Raw genomic sequence first — 21,701 nt, 5'->3', positions numbered from 1 at the left:
TTTGACATATTTCATTTTGGCGCAAATTTGGTGAAAATATATTACAACGGGTATATTTTAACCGTTGTAATAAACTTTTGACAACGGTTTACTTTTATTGACCCGTTGTTATTAACATATAACAACGGTTCTTCTTTGAGCACCCGTTGTCAATAGTTTGTCTTAATAAAAAACTAATATAGAAACCCATACAAAGATGCCATACACAAACACACACAACATTATTATTAGTTCAACCGTTGGTATCCTGAGTTAATTCTTCTCTCTTCCTCGCTTTTTACATTCTCGTCGCCGCTGTCGCCCGCTTTCCGGCCCGATTCCGTTGCCTTCCCTTATCATCCTGCTCGTTCTCTTTATCATCATCATCAACAGGTATGTTCACTTTAATTTTGTGTTTCGTCATTAGGGTTTTAAGACGATCATCTTGTTTCTTTTTCATGCATCTGTTTGTTTTTCGTCTTCTTTGTTATCTTTATCATCCCGCATCATCTACTTTACTCCTCTTATCAAGGTTTAGGGTTTTAGAAGCTCAATCTGTTGTTTTAAATTTTCATTCCTATTAGGGTTTAGGGTTTTAGATAATACTCTGCATGTACGTTGTTAAGTTGTTCATTTACTATATCATTCATATTTGGGTTTTAGGATTATCATGGGTGAAAAACGTAAAAGAAGTCAAAAGAATAATGAGCCTGGTGATAATAAGCCTGGTGAGAGGGGTGCTACGAAGTGCAAGAAAGTCCTTGCAGCTATAGCCGCTAAACAGTAGCCCAAATAACATGGAGTGAGATGGGTTTCCCTACTGGTCCAAATGCGGGTCTTTTCTCCAGTTGGATTGGTGCTTGCACAAGACAGTTTGTGCCTATCCATTTAGATGATGTTAGAACTTTGAATCGAAAATTGGCGGAGTTATACTTGGCTCGTGTAAAGGAAGGCTTTATTATACCCGATAAAAGCCATGATGAGTATTTAATGCATAAGGCAGCGGATGTCCACAGGCAGTGGAAGTGTGGCGTTGCTAGGGATTGGTTGTATATGGACAAGGCAACGGGGGAGATGCGTAAGAGCCCACCGGAAAACAAGTGTCCCACCATCAAGCAGGAAGAATGGGATCTTTTCAAAAAGATGAGAACTACTGAGAAGTTTCAGGTTAAATATCCTCGCCTTTTAACGATTTACCTATCATTTTTTTAATTAATGAGTCCTTTATATAATCTTTTTATTATCTCATCTACTTGCGCTTTTATATAATTATTTGAAGGCCGTTAGCAAAAGAAATCGTGCTAACATTTCATGCAAGAAGGGGAAATTCTATGGTTCTCGAGGCGGTTACAGAAAGATAGAAGAGGACCTCGTAAGTAGGATGCATTATTGCCCTGTGAGACTTTATTTTTTTAATCACACTTGGACTTGCATTGATACACATTTACGTGTATAAATGTTACCATGTTAATGTGTAGGTGGCAAAGGGAGTGAAAGAGGTGGATCGGCATGTAACTTATAAACATGGGCACACGCCTAAAGGATCCCGGTCGTCGCATGACAAATATGATGAGGAAGTTTTGGCCAACATAGTAAGCATTATTTTATTAAGACGAGTTCATTACTAACTTTATTATTTTAGTCACAAATATAATTTGAAGTTTATTTAATATATTATAGGATAACGTATTGAAAGAGGTAGAAGAAGGGAAATTCACTCCCAAAGGGTCGTAATGACGTTCTTGCTAGAGCGATCGGCCGACCCGAACATCCAGGTCGTTTGAGGGGCGTCCCGTTACGGGTTGGAGTAACGAAATATTATGGGAAAACTGCCCGATAAAGAAGAAAAGGAAGACTAAGTCCTGAACGCCGACATGGTAACATTTATTCTATTATTTTCATTTAAGTTCAATTCACATGTTATTGTTGGGATAAAAATTGCCGACACATTACATTCTTGGCAAGCGACTTGATTAATGGCATCCGTACTACTAAAGCTGAATGCTGGAGGTAAGCTTTCCGAAGAAGAAGTGAAGATGATGGAGGATGTCATTTCTAAAGGGGGTAATAATAAGGTACAACAGATTGGTGAAGAGGCCGCTACTACCTTGGCAATACATGAGAAGGAAGTATCGGTCAACGAGATTCGAAAGATCGGTACCTAATAATGCTTCAAGTTGTAACAACTAAAGCCGATCAGGTACCTAATACTTCCTTATTTTTCTTTTGTTTTTTTTTTTTTTGGGTAAGATCGGGGGTGTGTTCACCGCCAACTTCGACATGGTGCCATTGAATTGGTTAATTTTATTAGGTAAATAATGGGTCCGAAAAGGAGATGCAACTTGATGAGAAGACGGTGATGGAAAACAAGATACATCCCCTTCAAGTCAGTTCCCTGTTTTCAATAAGGTATGCATGAAGTGTTTAATTAGTTAAATTTATATGAATGCTGAAGTTTGTGCAAAAATCGGCCTGAGACAAAGCGTTTTTGCAAAATCTTTTGAATTTTGAAGCGTTTTTGCAAAGATATAATAATGTATGTGTATATTCTTCAGGCCGTAAACAAGAGGCCAATTATTCTTGCTTGACCCTAATAGAATCGAAAAGCCACATGTGCGTGTTGGCCGGGTCTCGTAGAAAACAAATCTGCAGCGGCGAAATCGTAGTTCATGGCGAAAAACTTTTGCCGAATCATAGAATAGTAGAGATAACTACAGTCAATCCAGGCCATGAAAACTTTCACCGCTGTCCCAATTCGTGACGACATTACCATTCTGGGAGATGCGCTTGGAAGTTTCATCCAATGGCCTGATACTCACATCTACTTGGCGAAGATATCTCCGCCGCCTGAGCAGCGGAAAGCAGTTGGGGTTAGAAGAAATACCTTTATATATATATATATATATATATATGTTACATTTTTAATTGTTGAATGTTTTTATATGTTAAATTTATATGTTTTTTTTTTTTGTAGGGAACAAAAAAGGCGGCTTTGGCGGATAAGCCTAAGTCCACAGACATGCCAACGACCTCGACTTCACAACAACTTGATGAGGTATGTATTTAATTAACTTCTCCATTTTTTTAAAAATTAACCTCGCTCCCTTTATTTATATTTTGTCTGTATTTATAAAAAGCATGGTAATTTTGTGTAGGGGACAAAATCAAAGACTCATTCTTTCCCGGACCTGAAAGTTAGGACTTTAAACTCCACACAATATAAAGGGAAGGATTACATGCAAAAAGTAAGAACGGTGACGATGAAGAGACTGCATGAGGAGGCTGGCCATCGCATAGCCACCGAGCAATTGATAGTTATTCCGCTCGAGGAGGATATTCTAGGGGCTGAGCGCCAAGCACATGTATCATGGGATATTCTAGCCGTATGGGCTGGCCTAGACCAGATTGATATCCAACACATATTTGTTTGGATGAAGTAAGTTTCTTAATAAATAATTTCATAGTCTAATATTCTGACTACTAGATAGTGTTTTAAATACCGGAATTAATACCGTAATAATGTAGGATATTGAAATTGAGAGTGATCCCCGAGAAGAATATTCCATCTGATCTATACGGATTCCTGTGCCCCTATGTTTTATCTTTATTTATTCCGGATTTCTCGTTCGAACAACGGGTAGATTATATTGCTCAGCAAATGGCGACAACCAAGAAGCTGATTTTTGGCGCTTATAATGAAAAAGGGTAATAAACAAATTAATATTACGTTTCCCCCTACAATTGCATTTTCATACCTAATATATGTACTTGTTATTAATAATGATGATGTCTCTTGATGTAGGACTCATTGGGTGCTAGCAGCCATCATGCCGACAAGGAATAAAGTTTTCTGGTTGGACTCTTTACATCATCAACCAAGCGAGACTTTTAAGCACTTGATTAATATGTAAGTTTATAATACTGATTTATTTATAATAACATTTTCATTTTTTATTTATAGAAAAAAGCTCTTTCATATTTTTGCCCCTAAAAAAATTAGTTTCGCCTCCTTTTTTTTTTTTTAAAAAAGGGCCTTTAAGAAGAAAAGAGCAAACGAGCAGGATCAACCCACGGAAGATTCTGATGTTGGCCCTGATTTTATTACGATAACAGGGGTACGTGCTCAAATACAATAACATTAAGTGCAAAATCTGTGTTTAATACTAATACAATACCTAAAGTTCAAGATTCTGACGATGTGAGCCTTCTCTCGTCTGTTTTTTTATGTAATAATAGGCCCCTCGCCAGCCAGATAGCATACAATGTGGATACTACGCTTGTCGGTTCATGTTGGAGATTATTAGGCGAAGATATCTCGTTATTCCAGAAAAGGTTAGTAATAATTTAAACATGTGTTTATTACTTTTTTTTAAATTAGAGCTAATGTTGTCTTGCTTGCTGCTATATATACCATGATGTTGCTAATGTTGTCTTGCTTGCTGCTATATATACCATAATGTCTTCTCTTTGTTTTTGCCGCAGATGCAATCAACCATCTACAACAACATTGAGCGTGACTCAAGTGTAGATATAGACGAGGTAAGAGACATGTGGGGCAACTACGTCTTAGAATATATTAGAAATGCATGATACTCAGAGTTTAGATCAACTTATTAGTAAATTTTTTGTTGAAGTTAGGGAATGATTAGTTCATGTAAATTCAACTCCTTGTAAGTATATATATATATATGATTGAGTCATTTGTTGTGGTTGAATTGAATCTATTGAGTTACGATGAACCCAAATTGTGATTTATCTTTGTCTTTGGTATATGGTGTCTTTGACATATGCAGGTTTTTGAATGGCATAAAACAAATTTATTTTTTCAAAACATTAGGAGGTTGTAATAAAAACGGTTACTAAAAAAAACCGTTGTGAATACCTTTCACAACGGTTAATAAAAATAACACCGTTGTGAATGACATTCACAAATACCCGCGCATAATATTCAACAACGGGTATTAAACAAAGAACCGTTGTTAAAAGTCTTCACAATTTTGGAGGTAAAATTACAACAACGGGTATTAAACATAGAACCGTTGTTACAAAAAATTTCAACAACGGGTATGTATCATAAACCCGTTGTCAAAAGACTTCACAATTTTGGAGGGAAAGTTACAACAACGGTTATACATACGACAACCGTTGTTATATTATTCCCTCCAAAATATTGAAACACTTTCCACAACGGAGAACACCCAACAACAACGGCTTTTAACCGTGGTGAATACTTTAGACAACGGTTTCACTAAATAAGCAAACCGTTGTAAATACCTTCTACAACGGCCGCTTTAACAACGTCCGCTTTTTTATTTTACAACGGTTTTTACCCGTTGTTATAGGCTGTATCTGTAGTAGTGTTTACTACCCCCCCATTTATCTTCTTGATAGTCAACTTGGTTAAAGTCCCCTATAAGTAGGAAAGGGTTATCAAAAGAGCGAATATATTGACTAAGATCATTCCAAACAGCTTCACGTTTATGAGTGACCGGTTCGCCATAGATAAGATATAAGTACCAAAAACTCCTGTTGCATTGCATGACTTTGATAATAATGAAGTTTTGACATGCAACAATACAATCGAAATTGGCATCGGATCTAAAGCCAAACCATAGGCCTCCTTTGGTTTCATGAGCATCAACACCAAAACTCCGAGAAAACCCAAAAGAACGAAACATAGGATCAACCAAAGCTACTTTACATTTAGTTTCAGCTAAGAACATAAAATCAAAGTAAGTACTCGAAAGGAGCGCCCTAGTCTTTGCGATTGTAGGGGCAAGGGGATTATTAAATCCCCTGACATTCCAACAAAGTCCTTTCATGAAGAGGAAAACCACCACAAGACCAACCGACACCACACCAAACTCATATCGACACAACCCAATGAATCACCCCAACACTATACCAGCCCAAACAGGCTCACCCGAGGTGGTCGAAAGAAAGCAAAAGCCATCCAGAAGTCTCACACTAGACCGATAGAAAAAGGAACGAAAAGGGCCACCACAGACCCTTACCAAATCAGTCCCAGAAACGCACAACACATCCAGCAATCAATAGAGAAAACCAATAACAACCCGCAACTAACAGAGGGGTTAGAAGACATAAACCTCAAGACTACATCCACCACCCAAATGTCAAAAGAACACCAAAGAAACAGAAACCTCTAAGACAAGGGCCATCACACACCCTTAGCAACAAACAAGGAGTAAAGTATTGATCAAAAACCCCGCAAAAGACACTCAATTTCACCTAACGACACCTCCCAGGACCACCGTCGTACAAGCAGCAAGGCCGATCAAAGGGCTGACAAAGACAAAACTCTTTCTTTTTTTGACAAATTTTTCTTTTTGACAATCAAAGACAAAACTCTAGTGACACCAGAAAACAAGAAAAGTCAGGCCAGACCAGGGGTGGGGGGAATGGGAGGATCACCCCTAGGTTGCACATACGGTTTTCAGTGATAGAACAAGGGTACGTAGGGACGGAAGTCCGACACAGATGGGGCATAAAAGGCAGACCCAACAGACGGTCCGAAACATCACTTTTTTTTTTTTGACAATCGAAACATCACATTTTACTACAAAGGAAACAACCAAAAAAACATCGCACGCCATCCATGAACACCCAGGCCACGAAAGTCCGACAACCCATCGGGCGAACACACCGCAACACACACCAGACACGCACACCAAACCTTCCCAGGACCTCTACTACCAAGCACAAACACAGGGAACGAAAATCAAAAGTGACGAAGAAGGAAGGTCCTGACAGCGAAACTGGCGAATAGCAACAATAACAAACTCGACCACATCAAGCTTGACAACAACAAGCTCGAAGAAAACAGGTACATAATCCGTTACATTAAAATGAATGTTCAGACCGACGGATGCCAGTAGAATAAGGAATGAGGGATATGCCTTGAAAGCTGGAGATCGTGGTGCAAGAAAAGACAGCGCTAAAGCCACAATAGCGACAGACGAGTTGAGACGAGGATGGACCGCACTTCGCACACCAAGGTGAACCGCAGCCGGGGCAGAGAAAAACGAATGTAGGTGAATCATTCCGCCGGAGATGAGCAAAGACGTCGCCCCATCTCTGGCGGATGGCCGGTCGGCATAGGAGCGAGAGTTAGGAATCATTACATGGAGTAGTTACTTTGTTCAAATAAGCCTCTGCTCTCAGTCCAGACTACTTCAAGTAACTTATTTAATTAAAATTTCACCTACATTATCTCTGCCAATGCTCTAATTTGCTCAACTGTTGCACATCCCACAACTCCCTCCATTCATTTCATTTCCACACACTGAAATATGTGAGGACACGATAACAACACACATGAGAAATACTGAACCGGCAAAGGCCGAAGACTTGAAGAGTAAAGTGCAGATTCCAAGTTTTTGTCCTAGAGTATCTCTTCTTAACGTAGTAACACTAAGCTGTAACATGAATCTGGAATTTAATTAACAGTTATCATAAATCATAAGAGCCTGTAACACCGTCTCACTGCCAGTCTGCCACAACTCGATGAGACCATCAAAAGAGGTCAGTCACAAATATCTTCAACAAAGCCCAAAAAGCTACTGATACATACATACAAAATAATTGGTTTTGTGGTTTACTTGCCGAATATCTACTCATCTACTCCGTATTATTAAACTCTAAAGCCGCAATTTAATCGAGATTTTTTTTAAAAAAATACTCTACAGTATAATATGCTCTTCCTTATAGAACTTTTGTACTTCAGAAAAATCTTATACTTCGCTGCGCAGATGTTGCCTCTAAGATTGTTGCTGAAGTTTGAATCTAGGGTTAGGCGTGTTAGCGCCAAATCTGGACATCTAGCTATCTAGCATGAAGATCTGTAGAAGGATCAAGAAGTAAATGGCGAGAATCATTGTGCTCTGAAACCAACGAGATCCTCGCTCAAAAGCTGCTTAGCTGCTCCTTCTGAAAACTTCCTTGCGAAAAGAAAGCAAGGAACAAGTGTAGAATTGGTTCGGCACCACTCGGTTCTGTACTCTGTCTCATAGTATATCTTTTTGTTATCCTGTCAAGAAAGATTAAAGCTTTACACAAATAGCTTGGAAGAAAAGACTGTTAATTTTATTTAAAAAAATTCATAAAAGATCTCATAATAAGATTATTACGTAGACCTAGAAACTGACCAAGCTGACCTGACCATTTTTAATGGTCCGAAACTGCTCTTACCCTAAAGGACACGATAACAACACACATGAAACACACATTTACACGAAATGACCCGGCTCCTAACAAACCCGAAATGACCTGTACTGTACCCCAACTAATCCGACCTGTTCCTGACCCTGACTGAATGACCTGTTCACAAGTCTAACACTGAGATTGACCTATAGTATCAAATAAATAGGGCAGGTTTATTTTTTAGTGGGTTGATGAATATATGAATACAAGTTAGAAGTTAAATGGTTTGTCTCACATTATATTAAAATGAGACGGTCCATCCAGACTCCAGAGACTAATGATGAGGATCCATGTCTAATTAAAAGTTCATAGTTAATGCAATAACATGAATATCACACCTTTATCTTGTTAATAAGCTGGGGAGTAGCAGCTGAAGAGGTGAAAGTAACAGGATGCCATCCCGTCCCTTCCATTTTCGAGGCAGTTTCATTCCACTCAGTGTAAGTTAATGTCCTCCGTTCAAGTTCGCTATCGAGCCCTTCCATCTGTAAGGCAATTCCACATTCAAATTTTATAGTATGTCATGGTACAAATGGAAAAGATATCCATGACAAATATAACAAGCTGTTACAGACAACACATGGCTGACACATGATTTCCGAACATCAGGAATTCAAGATAAACTCTAGTACTCTAGTGTTCCATTTTTCAATACATGTTTGTGTCACATTTTGAGACACTTCAATATCTCTGAAAGATACAACTAAATATTATGAAATGTATACTTCAATTAAAGTAAATTTTGCTACAAATATAATGATATAGGAATCATAAGTTCTATTAAAATACTTTATTAGTCCCCCGTCTCAACTCGATTCTTTACGTTTTTATTTATTTGTAAGGAGTATCTTAATCAAAAATAAAGAATCAGTTAAGAGACAAAGGAAGTAAATTTAAAGTCAAACCAAATTCTCAATAAGAAAAAAAAGAAAAGCGTTACATATGGGAGAAAAAAAAAAGTATAAAAGTTTCCACCCACGACAGAAGCAAAAAAAAACAGAGAACACTTACAGTAAGAAGTGTCTGAAGATAATGTTCATCTGGAATGCAGTTATGCTGCTTCTGGAGTTTCTGCATTTGAAATACACATATGATCACAACTCAGATTAATGCAACAGGGAAGTCGGCTTTTATTAGCCGATGAAACCAAAATTACTCATGCTTGAGGAGTTGAGGTTCATCCCACAAGGCCGACTTTGTAGGCTGTAGTACATGCTCGAGACGACTTCACAGGGTATGACGTTTGAATTCAATGAAAATTATCAAGAAGCATCATACGGGTATTTCATTGATGTGGTGATGTGTTTTGTCCAATAATAACATTAGAATGATGCATTAATCCATGTTCATATCCAAGTGGTAATGGTTAAGTCAATAGACACAAAACCAAATGGCTAAACAGACACACATGAAAGTATGAAACACCGAAGTAGTCCTAAGGTAGTAAGGTGCCACAAAGTTGGTACTTACAATTTAATTTCTTCTAGCTCTGACACAGTTGAGAGCCAAAGTTGTATGCTAAATGCTAACACAAACTCGAAACGGCTTCACAGGTTAAGTGTCGGAACTAAACGAAATTGCCGGCAAGCCTCCTAGAGGTCTTTGACGAATGTGGTGGTGAGTTAGTGGATCTAACAATAAATATTACTACCCCGCACATAAGTGTTCACCCCATTCCAATAAAATACCCCTCACATATATTAGAGAAATGGGGTGAACACTTATGTGCGGAGGAGTAGGTTTTTTTGTCAAAAACATTTACCTCACTTCCATAAACACTACCTAACATTTTATTTATTTATTTTTTTCTACAGATTTTTTTCTTCTATTTTTTTCTAACTTGCCTCATTTTCCACTCATTTTCTTACTTTTCTCTCAATCTTACATTTAGCTCCCTATTTCATTTTTCTTCTTTCGCCTCTAATTTATCTCATTTTTCCCAAACTTTGTTCCTTCATTCCATCGATTTGCCTCTTTTCTTTCTCTAAACTTTTTTTTATTCATTTTACCTCAGGTTTTCCAAATTTACATATATTCTATATTTCATTACCTTGCATCTTATTTGTCAATTTAATTTTCTTTACTTTTACCTTATAACTTAACTTAATTTATACTAAGGGGCTGTTTGGTTTGGGGTATTCAGGAAAATGAAAGGGGATCAAAATGAATGATTCCCTTTGTTTGTGGTTGTTTGACCATTTTAATAATCCCTTTACCCCTCCCTTTCTCCCAAATCTCTCTAACTTGTTACCAACCCCCAACCCCCAACCCCCCACCCCCAAAGCCCAAAGGTATCCCATTCCCATTCCCATTCCCTAGTATACAAACCTACCACCATCAGTCACCTCCTCAACCACCACCATCCACCGCCACTGGTGTCACCCCCTTTACCTTACAACCTCACCTCCTCCGCCACCACCACCGGTGTCACCCCCTTTACCTTACAACCTGTCGCACTCAGTGACACAAACCCTTGTCACCGACGACCGTGTCCAGCTCCAGCATACCTCGTCGGACTTCCGACGCACCCCAATTCTTTATATTTCAACTTTATACCACTATATTGCTTTTCTCAATTTTAAAATACTATTCTCTTTCTTCTACTTCGCATCATTTTGGACATTGTTCTCTATCTTATTTTATTCCTTTAATTTGATCTCACTACCCTCTCTAATTCATCTATTCATTCCATAAATATAAATTTGTCTATTTTCCCAAATTTAGTTGGCTTATTTTTCCTCTAACATGTGTTTACTCTACCAAGTTTATTTTCCCTTCCTTGTTGCAATAAACAAATTAATATTATGACAATTTAATTGGAATTGATATTATAAGAGAGAAGTTGATAATTAAACTTTTATTTGCTACTTAACAATGGGAAAAATATTATGAAAAACTTTTATGGAATAAAAATAAGGGAAATGGATAATATAGAATTTTAGGGGTAAAAAAATCGAATTAAATTGAGAGAAAAAAAAAATTGGGGAAATAAAGATGGTTAGATAGTTTGGGAAAAAGAAAGAAAATTAGATAGTTTTAACATAAAAATAAACAAAGTTAGGTAGCTTTTTGCAAAACAAATGCAAGTTAATGTCGGACAACAACAACAACAACATCAGAGCCTTAATCCCAAAATGATTTGGGGTCGGCTGACATGAAACATCCTTTAGAACCGTCCATGGGTGAACGCACACTTCAATGCGAAAAAATAGAAAAGTAAAAGTGGAAAACAAAAGGGGAGCGAACCATAATACAAAAGCGAGGTAAACTTATAGGTTTTAAAATCGAAGTCTGGATTTCTTTTATAAAAACTTAGAATTTAAATTGAGATTAAAGATTAAAACGATTTTGAAAACCGAAGTAAAACTTAAGGGTCCGGAATATCTTAAAAGTGAACCAAGTAAAACAAATGCAAGTTAATGCCGGAATCTTGACTTTATTCGCCGGAGAAGTGTCTTTGGTTGTGTTTGACAAAATAACGTGCATGTTAGGTAGTTTATTGCAAAAAAATAAAATGTTGGGTAGTTTTTTTGGAAAAGAGCTAAATGTTAGGTAGTGTCTCGACAGGTTAAAGTGGTTCATTACGTGGTCCTTGATAACCCCCATGGTAAGTTAAGTTGGTAACTGGTAATGATTAGGTCGGTCGAGACACCACCTAACGGTTAAATCACTGCACAAGACAATATAGTTATCTTTGTGTGTCAATGAGTTCTGTTCTACTAAATTTAACAATCACCACAGGTGGTCCAACAAAAGCAAAATTCAAATGCTATAATGCACGCTTGTTACCAATTTAACGTTGTCGGAATCGAATAAAAATTGTCAGGAATTTCAGGTGTCGCTTATGGATGTGATTATGGTCACTTAAAACGATAATATAAAAAGAAAAAAAATAAGTGGACAGTCACTCCATCTTCCATATGCCCGAAATGATGAAGATAAGATTGGTCGACACACTACTAGATGACTAAAATGGGCACACACACTCAAGACGGCTTCACGGGCCACGTTTTCAATATTAAAAGAAAATTGCTATGAAGCATCGTGGTTGTGGTAATTAATCCAAAAACTGTCATCTTCGATTTCCCTTGTGATAATGGTTGGGTGGTTCGAGATAATGCCAAGCCATTTAACAGACACACAAGACACATTGGTGGTCCTAAGGTGTCTATGAGTTTTCCGTTACGCATGAGACAGCAGGTGAGAGACTGAGGGTGATACATACAAATCGATTGCGAAAGCTATATTATGCACGCTCAACACAACTTCATCATGAGGCACGGTGTTGAAATCGAATCAAGGAATAAAAATTACCCGGAAGCATCCTAAGAGTCATTCATGCGCATGTGGAGATGAAATTTATCCAACAATAACCAATTTGGTCAATCACTCAATCTTCAATATGCACCAAATGATAATGGTTGGGACACTAATAGACCACTAGAATGGGTACATACGCGATAGTACGATACTATAGCAAATTAGAGATTCTAAGGTGGTGTCTAAGAGTTGGTGTTGACAACTGTGCTCATTTTGATGTAGTTGCCTAGGTGGTGTATATAGCAGCCGATTTTGAAGGTTATATAACACATCCTCGAGAAGGATTGAATGAATATTGCTCAGAAAAATCCAAGAGGTCTTTCATGGATGTGGTGATCGTAATTAACCCAATAAGTGCTTCATTACTCCGTCTTCCATATTCCAGTGCTAATGTTAGGTAGGCTGAAACACCGCCAAATAGTTAGACTGATACAACACTAGAGTGGTCCTAGGGTTTATAATTTAGTGCGGACAACTTGACAAGTTTTGTTTATTTTCACAGTCTGCCGGAGTAGTTCCAAAAGGTCAATTTTTAAGGCTATAATGAACACTCTGTACTGCTCATGTCAGAATTTAATAAAATTGTGGAAACACATCCTAGGGGTCTTTCCTAAAGTGATGGTAATTAAGCCAATAACAAACAAAAAGGTGGTTAATCACTCCATCGTTGATATCTCCAAATTATAAAGGTTAGGTTGGTCAATACATTACTAAATCACCAGAAATACACTCCCCATCCAAACCTAGCTGGTCCATGGAGGCTGATATCACATGGCACGATGTTGGGAAATTGTGAGGAAGCATCCTAGGGGTCTTTCATGAATGTGGTGATGGGAGTTGTCCAAACTCCAAACCATCCAATAAGAATCATTAAAGAGGTTCATTACTCATTTACTCCATCTTTGACATCTCCTTTGGTAATGGTTAGAACAGTCGAGACATTGCCAAATAGCTAAACAGATACGGCTTCATGAGGCACGGTGATGAAATTGAATGAAAATTGTAGGGAAGCATTCTAGGGGTTTTTCATTAATTTGGTGATAGCAGTCAATGCAATAACAAACATTGGAGGGGTTTATCACTGCATCTTCGTATCCACGTGGTGATGGATATGCTAGTTGAGACACTCCCAACGGCTAATCCGAACACATGCGACGCTATAATGATTCTAAAATGTCTTAAGAGTTGGTATTAACAGTCTAAGCTCACTCAAACATAGCTGCTCCTGGGTATTGAAAGGACGATTTTGAAGGCTTCATGGGATATGTCGAAATTTAATGAAAACTGTCTGGAAGAATCCAAGGCTCTTTCATGGATGCGCTGATGGTAATTGATCCAATATTGAACTTTTATAAATTGTTCATCACTTTTATCTTCAAAATTCGCCTAAGCAATTGTTTGGTCAATCGAGACACTGCGTGCCAGCTAGAGAGACACGTGCAACCCCGTAGTTATCCTACGGTGACATCCATCCACATATGACTCCCTAATAACCATGTTTAACTATAGACTCTTAATACAAAGGGATTTCGAAAAGGAAAGTACACTTTGTTGGTACAATGTTTTTAATGAGTGATATGAGCACCTTAAATCTCAATCGTCTGCTAGCTAATCTGGGGTATGACATCTTAGACTGGAAATATAAGGAATGAAAACAAACTTACCAGATTCAGCTTTCCATTCCTACCGTTGACAGGAGGACGTCGCTGTACCAAAGAAAAAAATCATTAAGCAGAAAGAACATTCAGTGTTAAACTCATCTGCTGCAGTGAAGTGATTGAATAACCCAATGGCATACAACACATGGACATATTAAGAAAGTCAAGTTTATATAAAAAGGGAACCTACCTTACAGTACTTTCTGAAGACCGGAAAAACAAGATCATCATCAACCACCACTTCAGCATGGCTTCGAATAAGAGTGAACCACTAAATTCGACATGTTAAAATAAGAAGTAAGAGTAACGAAAGAAAATTGAGGTTGAAACTTGAAATACTGAATAACCATCATGCTATTATTTTTGGAACATTCACTGCATAATGATCTATATGACCTTGTCAAAGCAAAACAAATGAAATTGACCCAAAACCAAGAAACCTTTATTTAAAACAGGTCAGTTACACTAAATAAAAACTTCCAAATTAAAAGCATGCAGAATGGTATCATCAAGTATTTCCATAATCTACACAAATCATCATACTCCCTCCATTCAACTCCACTTTGCAACTTTCTATTTTGCGCACTATTCACAAGCGGACATTCAACTTCAATTTTCTCTCGATACATAAATGAAAATATATTCATGTGAGATCTTATTTGATTCGTCTTTAAGAGTACATTAAAAATATCTAACTTTTATAATTTTTGCAAATACGCAGCTAATGATATTTATCGTGTAAAAGCTGCGTTGGCAAACGTGATAAAAGAAACTTGTAAAGTGGAGTTGAATGGAGGGAGTATGTGACATTGTGACGGTTTAATAATATTATTATTAAGAGTTCGACCTATATAATGGGTAATTGTTACTTTATGAGAAGTTAGTATTGGGATAGACGGATAGTATGTAAATGGTTCAGTTTTTTTTTTTCACTTAAATGGGTTGATCTCACATTATATTAATGTGAGACTATCTCATAGGAGACCGCACCATCTACGATATGCCTTGTACTTTTCACCTAAAGCAAGAATAAAACTGACATCATATCATATATTTAACCATTATGCTTGTTATGGATAAAGATCATGTGCATCTAGAGTTCCAAGCACTTGACAAATATTTAACCAAATGATGGTTAATTCCCTTTTCTATTTTTTCCCTTTTCTATTTTTTCGTATTTTGAGGTGTGCGTTCACCCATGGACGGTTCTAAAGGATGATTCATCTCAGCCGACCCCAAATCATTTTGGGATTAAGGCTCTGATGTTGTTGTTGTTGTTGTTCTGTCTTGTTAATTGAGTCTCCATATAACATGACACCATAATTCGCTAGCAATCAAGGATTCAAGGCGTCAAATCATGGTTTGAGATTTCATCACGGAACCGATCAACATGGGCTGAAGTCAATCATCGTGCCACAAATGTGGTGGACACAGCCTCTAAAACTGGTCATGATAATCTTAAAACCAATTGTAACTTGGTCACAGTCAACACCATGCATTTAATTGACTACAATAAACTACTCCCTCTGTCCCGGTCATTTGTTGTCCTTTTCCATATTGGGGTGTCTCAATGAGTTGTTGTCCTTTCTATTTTAAGAATGAACTTGATGAACAATTTGATCATTCACACTCAATTTGTTCCACTTGTCATTTAGTAATTGGCTCATTTTTCTTTTCTTGGTCTTTGTGCCAAAACAAAAGGACAACAATTGACCGGAACGGAGTATATTAATACTATGGCTTCATAATGTTATAACACAATGAGGTTTCGCTTGGAGGCACACTGTCCACTTTCCATGGCACACACTATATCCAGTTATCCACTTTAATTCACAATGAAGCTACCTGAACAAAAATGTAATTCAACATTTCACATCATCGGCAGTCAGATTTTTTGTGAACCCCATCCATAGGAAATGAACATCTTGATATTCATTCGCATGGTGTATTAACATACACTGATACACATTAAATACATCCTAGCTACGTACTGGAAAAAAATACATCCTAGCTACAAGCAATGCATTAATACTAGATACTACAAAAACTAGTACCAAAATCCTGATGCTGACAACAGTAGCACATACACTAGTGATCAATATTCAGAAACTGGCAGCTGATTACTCTATACTCCAAAAAAATCAATGTGGTTATTGTTGAGAATACAGAAAAAGAAGATCATGGTTACCTGTGATCCTTTACGCCAATCATCTTTTGGTATTGCAGGTGACATCTTTGTGTTATAGCGATCATCCTTTTTATCAAGAAAGCTAGCATAAACCCAAGCCAAGCCATAGTCAATAAAAGCTAACAAAACAAGCAATACAATTTAATTGACTTGTGAAGTCAAAGAATGCTGACCAATATCTACCAGTCTTTGGCTCAAAGATTCTAAGAGTTTACCTGTCTACAAAACTTTTAGAAGATCCGACGACATAGTCGTATATAAAGCTGAAATTGTACAGAGGAACACAGCTGCATAACCAACATAAGTTCATCAGGAAGCTATCAAGTAAAGGGCATGCATTTAAGTGATTCAGATAAAAAGAAAAACAATGTATCCAGTGATAATAACCTATCTGAGAGAAGAACAAATCTTTGGTTAGCAGGGTCCTTTAGTGCTGCGTCAAGCAATAACCTTTCTGCTTCAATCATACTGGATTCACCCCATGCTACCTGCCCTTTAATTAGGTCAGCCCAACAACAAAACACCCCCAAATGCATAACAAAAAATACACCGAAATATTCAAAAACAAGTAGAAAGTAGTTTAGCCAAGAACCTGAATGCTATTCCTCAACTGTCGACCATAAAACAAAGGTGACTTGGTTGTTGATTCATCAAAAACAAACCCAGGCTGTGAGTGTATGTATATTGAATAGCTCGTCGTGTCCACACCCTGCCACACCACAATAACATATACTTACTCTTTGAAGATGGAGATATCTCTTTGAATTTGAAACTCTATAGCATCTCAGTCAAGATCTTCATTGAACGGAACGATTATAAAACTATCTTAAATTAATTTACAGTTCAATGTGTGGATAATAAACCTGATAGCAGCTCAAAAAAGAGGTATTCCCAGTCTGATCATGGAGACATTTTCATGACTAGACATCTTTTAACCAATTGACAGATAAGCAATATTAATGATGGTAAAACATCCAAAGATTGGAAAAGACAATTTTCTACATATATAGCAGTATACTCTCATAATATACCAAAGCTAAACCTTTTAATGTACCAAATATTTTCTATGTAAGGGTTAAAAAATAAAATAGCTTTTAGTATATAATCATTCCCGCCAAACAGACAGGAAAATAGTATCAATGTGACTCGAAAAAAATTATTTCCTCCAACCACAAAAACTTCAAACAAAGAAACCTCCAATTAGGGTGTTATCAATTTTATTTTGGTGTGAAATGAGGAATAAGGCGAGTAGAATATAAGAAGAGGGATATTGGAATCTACATAATGTCGTCCTGATTAGACTAAAATATCACAAGAAGGTTACAACAACATTACTCATATGCCTCAATGGCTCCCCTGAATTGCGGAGGGGTATTTTAAGTGAATTAAGGTTTTTTATCCTCATTAAAAACAATATAGCCTTAGTCCTAAAAGAAGATTGAGGAATCCTGGGAAGCAAATCATTTTGTGTAACTATGGTACTCAGACTAGTCAACAAGGTATCGGATGTGAAATGTTAGGGTCTGCAACACAAGGAGACGTAACAAGTGTTATGACGAATTATTAGACACAGACACATTTTTTTGTAAATTATTAAACTAGTCATACTCTATGCAAGAGAGAAATAGCAAATTTAATTATCCTCTTTGTTTAACTCCACATGTGAGTGTTTTCGGGCATTCGCTGCCGGTCCCAAGCCCGGATAAAGGAGGAGGGTTGCGGTAGGTCTGTGGCAGCCAGCATAAAAACTTAGTCACATATTATGGACATGAATCGGAAAGGCGTGCGTTCACCCATGGACGGTTCGAAAAGAGGATTCATGTCAGCCGACCCCAAATCATTTTGGGATTAAGGCTCTGATGTTGTTTAACTAAATACTTGCCTCCCTTACATCTCCCTACTCCCTTTCAAGCATCTATTTTACTTGCCATTTAAAGTTTAAAAGGCGCGAGTCAGCGAGGGACCCTTTTTGCACTATTCAAATTTTCAAAATATAATTTTGTGCAAAAATACCTTGTTTGGATATTAAGGAGGGCTAACATGTAAAGAAGTAAAAGAAAGGATAAAACGGTAAAGTGGGGTAGGGAAAAATAAGAAAAAAGTATAGTAGTGAGCCTCGCTAATTGTATCTTGTCTACAAGGCGCACTTAAGGGGCACCGAGGTGTTTCGGTTAGTGTCTCACTCAGCCATAGGAGCAAATATTAAAGCTAAGTATCCTATCTAATTTTGGCTTGTCGGACATGTGTCCTAAGTCATGTCAATCACGAGTAGCGTAATAAATGTGTGACATGGTGGCCAAGTGAAATTTCGAAGCGACATAGATGTGTAACATTGTAGTATTGTACGGTTATGTTCCACGTCAAGAGACTTCAGAAAGGTTTTATAGAAACGTTAATGTCTTGGAGCTTAACTGCTTAGAAGACCCCGCCTTAACTTGTAGGTAGTGATAATTAGACCCCTATCGCTAGTAAGATGAAGCCCTACCAAATGAGTTACACCACGGTTTTCCAAATTCCACAAAGCTTGACATAAGTCCATAACCAAACAACAAATGAACAAAAATGTGTTAATATAGTAGCGCTAATGTCTCTTCTCAAGTCCAACCCTACCGTATACCTTTCAAAAAAACTTTTAGCATGTGATGTTATTATAAACCCACCTTATAAAAAACCTAACGTTTGCTTATACCTCACACACGCAGATGCCACACCAAAGAAAACCAAATAGGGTGCCAGAAACAAACACTGGAAAATGAAAAACAATCAATACATTCACATTTCCATACTAAGTATAGTACACAAACACTCCTCAAGTTCAATTTTAACTAATTACTTCCATTCAGAAAGGTTACGCCTTCACCAATTAGAAACAACAAAACAGCAACTATATTAACCACGTGCCTCAAAGCTTCCGCAAATTGAATGGTAACGAGGTCGAATGTATGCAACCTAACCATTGCGAACGTGTTATTATGAAAAATGGAAATTGCTTCTAATGCCGCTTAGTTCACCCTCAAAAGGAGGGTAATCAATCAGGGTTCGCCCCTCTTATGTACCAAGAAAAAGAGGGTATTTAATGTGAGCCATTTTGCTTTATTCCATCTTAATCGAAACGAAAATCAAAGAATCACCAGCCTTTTATACCAAACGCAAATCATCACCAAATACACACATTACACAGAAATAAACTGAAATTCTCTAAACAAAAAAAAAAAAACAATTTCCAATAAAAATTATGAAAGGTTTCAAATAAAACCTGGAAAAAGGAAGCCCAAACAAAGTCAAGAGGGAGATGCCGGCGCGTGAGAAACAAAAACGCAATCTTCAGAGGTCCATCAAATGTGGCTTCCACTCGCCGAGGTCTGCGCGTGGTGGAAATCATGTCCAATGACGATGATCGAGTTTGTAACGTCCATAAACCAAACAAACAAACTGCAATTATGGCCGCCAACATCGTCACCTTCCATTTTCCTCGCCGCCGCAGCAAAGTCGTTGTTCGACTACGCGCCGCCGCTATTTCCGCAGTTGTCGTCGTCATTTTCACCTCCACCTCCTGTCATTTGGATTAACAACACAATTTATCACAATTTTGTCATTAAAAGTATCAAGAATTACATAATTACGAGTGGTAATTATAATTAAAGGAGAGAAAGATTACATTTGAAGTCGAGGTTCATCAATGGAGGAACTACTGCATATGATAATTAAATTATGTAAATGGAATTTCGCAATTACGAGGGCTAATTGTTTAATTATGAACTGATGGTATGAGACTATGAGGAAGAGGCGAAGAACAAAGTGGAGTTTCAAGTTTCAACAGCAGATTATTTACTTTATTTCCCGTTTTATGTTTTCTTACTTAAATGCTTTTTCGCTGTATGTTTCTGTGTCCTTGTCCTGTAGTATGTGTTGAACCGAAATTGGGTTTAGCCAAGTCATTGTATATTTGGGTTGGGTAAAATCGGTTTCTTAGAGTCCAATCGTTTTTTCTAAGGTGTGTCCTAATAAAAAGCTAAATAAAGAAAAAAAAATAAGAATATGAGCAGAAAATTATTTACAAACTAATACTCCCTCCTATTTTACATAAACTTCCCTCTTTCCTTTTTCATCTATTCAGAATACTTTCCCTATTTCCTTATTTAGTAAAGTTTTATACTTATTTTAATCACCTTACCCCACAACAATACTCCACCTCAACCCACAACAATATTTATTTTAATCAACTTAATCCACAACAATACTTATTTTAATGGCATCACCCACAATAATACCCAACAAGGCAACAATACCTTTCCTCTCTCCAATTAACAACCTCCACTATAATACTTTACCTTATTTTAATCATCTCATTAAGTCTAGTGCCCCCATAAATAGGGAGGTTTATCTAGAATAGGAGGGAGTATTAGCCAAATGAAATTGGTCTAGTGGTTGTTCAATGTTTCTCTAAAGAATTAAATCGAACTTCTGACCACTTGTTAAAGAGATGAGATCATGAGAACCTTTAGCACTCACACCAGCCAACTTTGGTTTAGCTTTTTAATTTATTGTTAGTAAATATAAGCTAAATACTTCATCCCAAATAATTTGTATACTTTTTTTAAAAAATATTTGATTGATTAAACTAAACACAAATTCTCACTTTAGACGGACATTATCAGTCTAAAATTGTAGACAAACAACAAGTGCGATGTCACCAGTTTGTCTTATTATGTAAGTGATGACATATTTGACCCGTCTACAGTTTAAACGAATATACCCGTCTAAAGTAAGACTAATTGTAAACTAAAATAGCTACTTCATTTTACTCAATTGATTGAACACCAATTCTTATTTAATGTCGTTTTAACTTAAACGGCTCTCATATTCAATAAAAATAAAGGTGGTAGTAAAAAGAGGTTGTGACTTGTGATAAGTCTTAAATTAAGACCGTCTAGAGTAAAACCAATTTTTGATTGAACTAAAATAAGTACTCCCTTCCATCTAAACCAAAGATAACACTTGCTTTTTGGTACTATTCATGGTCGTAGGGAATCGTTGATATTACTCTTAATCTATAAGATAAAATATAATCATGTGAGATCTTGTTTGATTTATCGCCATGAATGTTATAAGAATATCATTTTTTTATAATTTTTAATAATGTGTACAACAACAACAACAACAACAACAACAACAACAACAACAACATTACCCCAGTGCCTCAATGGCTCCCGCAAATTGCAGGGTAAGGAGGGATCGGATGTACGCAGCCTTACCCTTGTGTGAGCAACACAAATAGGCTGTTTCCAAATGACCCAAGATGAAAATTGCGTCGGGAACTGCATTGAAGGACCGCT

The 21,701-nt window shown here is 37.1% G+C and overlaps 1 protein-coding gene and 3 long non-coding RNA genes across 4 annotated transcripts; 3 read left to right on the top strand and 1 right to left on the bottom strand.

Moving 5' to 3' along the window:
* Positions 1-1,293: 1,293 nt before the first annotated feature.
* On the top strand, positions 1,294-1,698 carry LOC141629047 (uncharacterized). The gene is made up of 3 exons (XR_012537215.1): positions 1,294-1,351; positions 1,458-1,571; positions 1,660-1,698. It is a non-coding gene; the product is annotated as an uncharacterized LOC141629047 (long non-coding RNA).
* A 1,042-nt stretch (positions 1,699-2,740) lies between these two features.
* Positions 2,741-3,312, top strand: LOC141629045 (uncharacterized). The gene is made up of 3 exons (XR_012537214.1): positions 2,741-2,849; positions 2,954-3,034; positions 3,135-3,312. It is a non-coding gene; the product is annotated as an uncharacterized LOC141629045 (long non-coding RNA).
* Positions 3,313-3,791: 479 nt separating this feature from the next.
* On the top strand, positions 3,792-4,305 carry LOC141629042 (uncharacterized). Its single transcript, XR_012537213.1, has 3 exons — positions 3,792-3,886; positions 4,010-4,094; positions 4,216-4,305. It is a non-coding gene; the product is annotated as an uncharacterized LOC141629042 (long non-coding RNA).
* Positions 4,306-7,458: 3,153 nt separating this feature from the next.
* Positions 7,459-20,212, bottom strand: LOC141642539 (glycosyltransferase BC10-like). The gene is made up of 11 exons (XM_074451376.1): positions 20,024-20,212; positions 19,622-19,918; positions 16,958-17,074; positions 16,753-16,853; positions 16,581-16,652; positions 16,366-16,447; positions 14,368-14,448; positions 14,184-14,225; positions 9,211-9,270; positions 8,538-8,684; positions 7,459-8,026 (listed from the first exon to the last, which is right to left on the bottom strand). The coding sequence occupies exons 2-11, from the start codon at positions 19,901-19,903 to the stop codon at positions 7,871-7,873; spliced, it is 1,140 nt and encodes a 379-aa protein (XP_074307477.1). The 5' UTR covers positions 19,904-19,918; positions 20,024-20,212; the 3' UTR covers positions 7,459-7,870.
* Positions 20,213-21,701: the final 1,489 nt, after the last annotated feature.

Source organism: Silene latifolia, chromosome 2 (genome assembly GCF_048544455.1).
Source record: "Silene latifolia isolate original U9 population chromosome 2, ASM4854445v1, whole genome shotgun sequence".
NCBI lineage: Eukaryota > Viridiplantae > Streptophyta > Magnoliopsida > Caryophyllales > Caryophyllaceae > Silene > Silene latifolia.
Note: the sequence above shows the minus strand (reverse complement) of the source record. Positions and strands in the feature narration are given on the sequence as shown.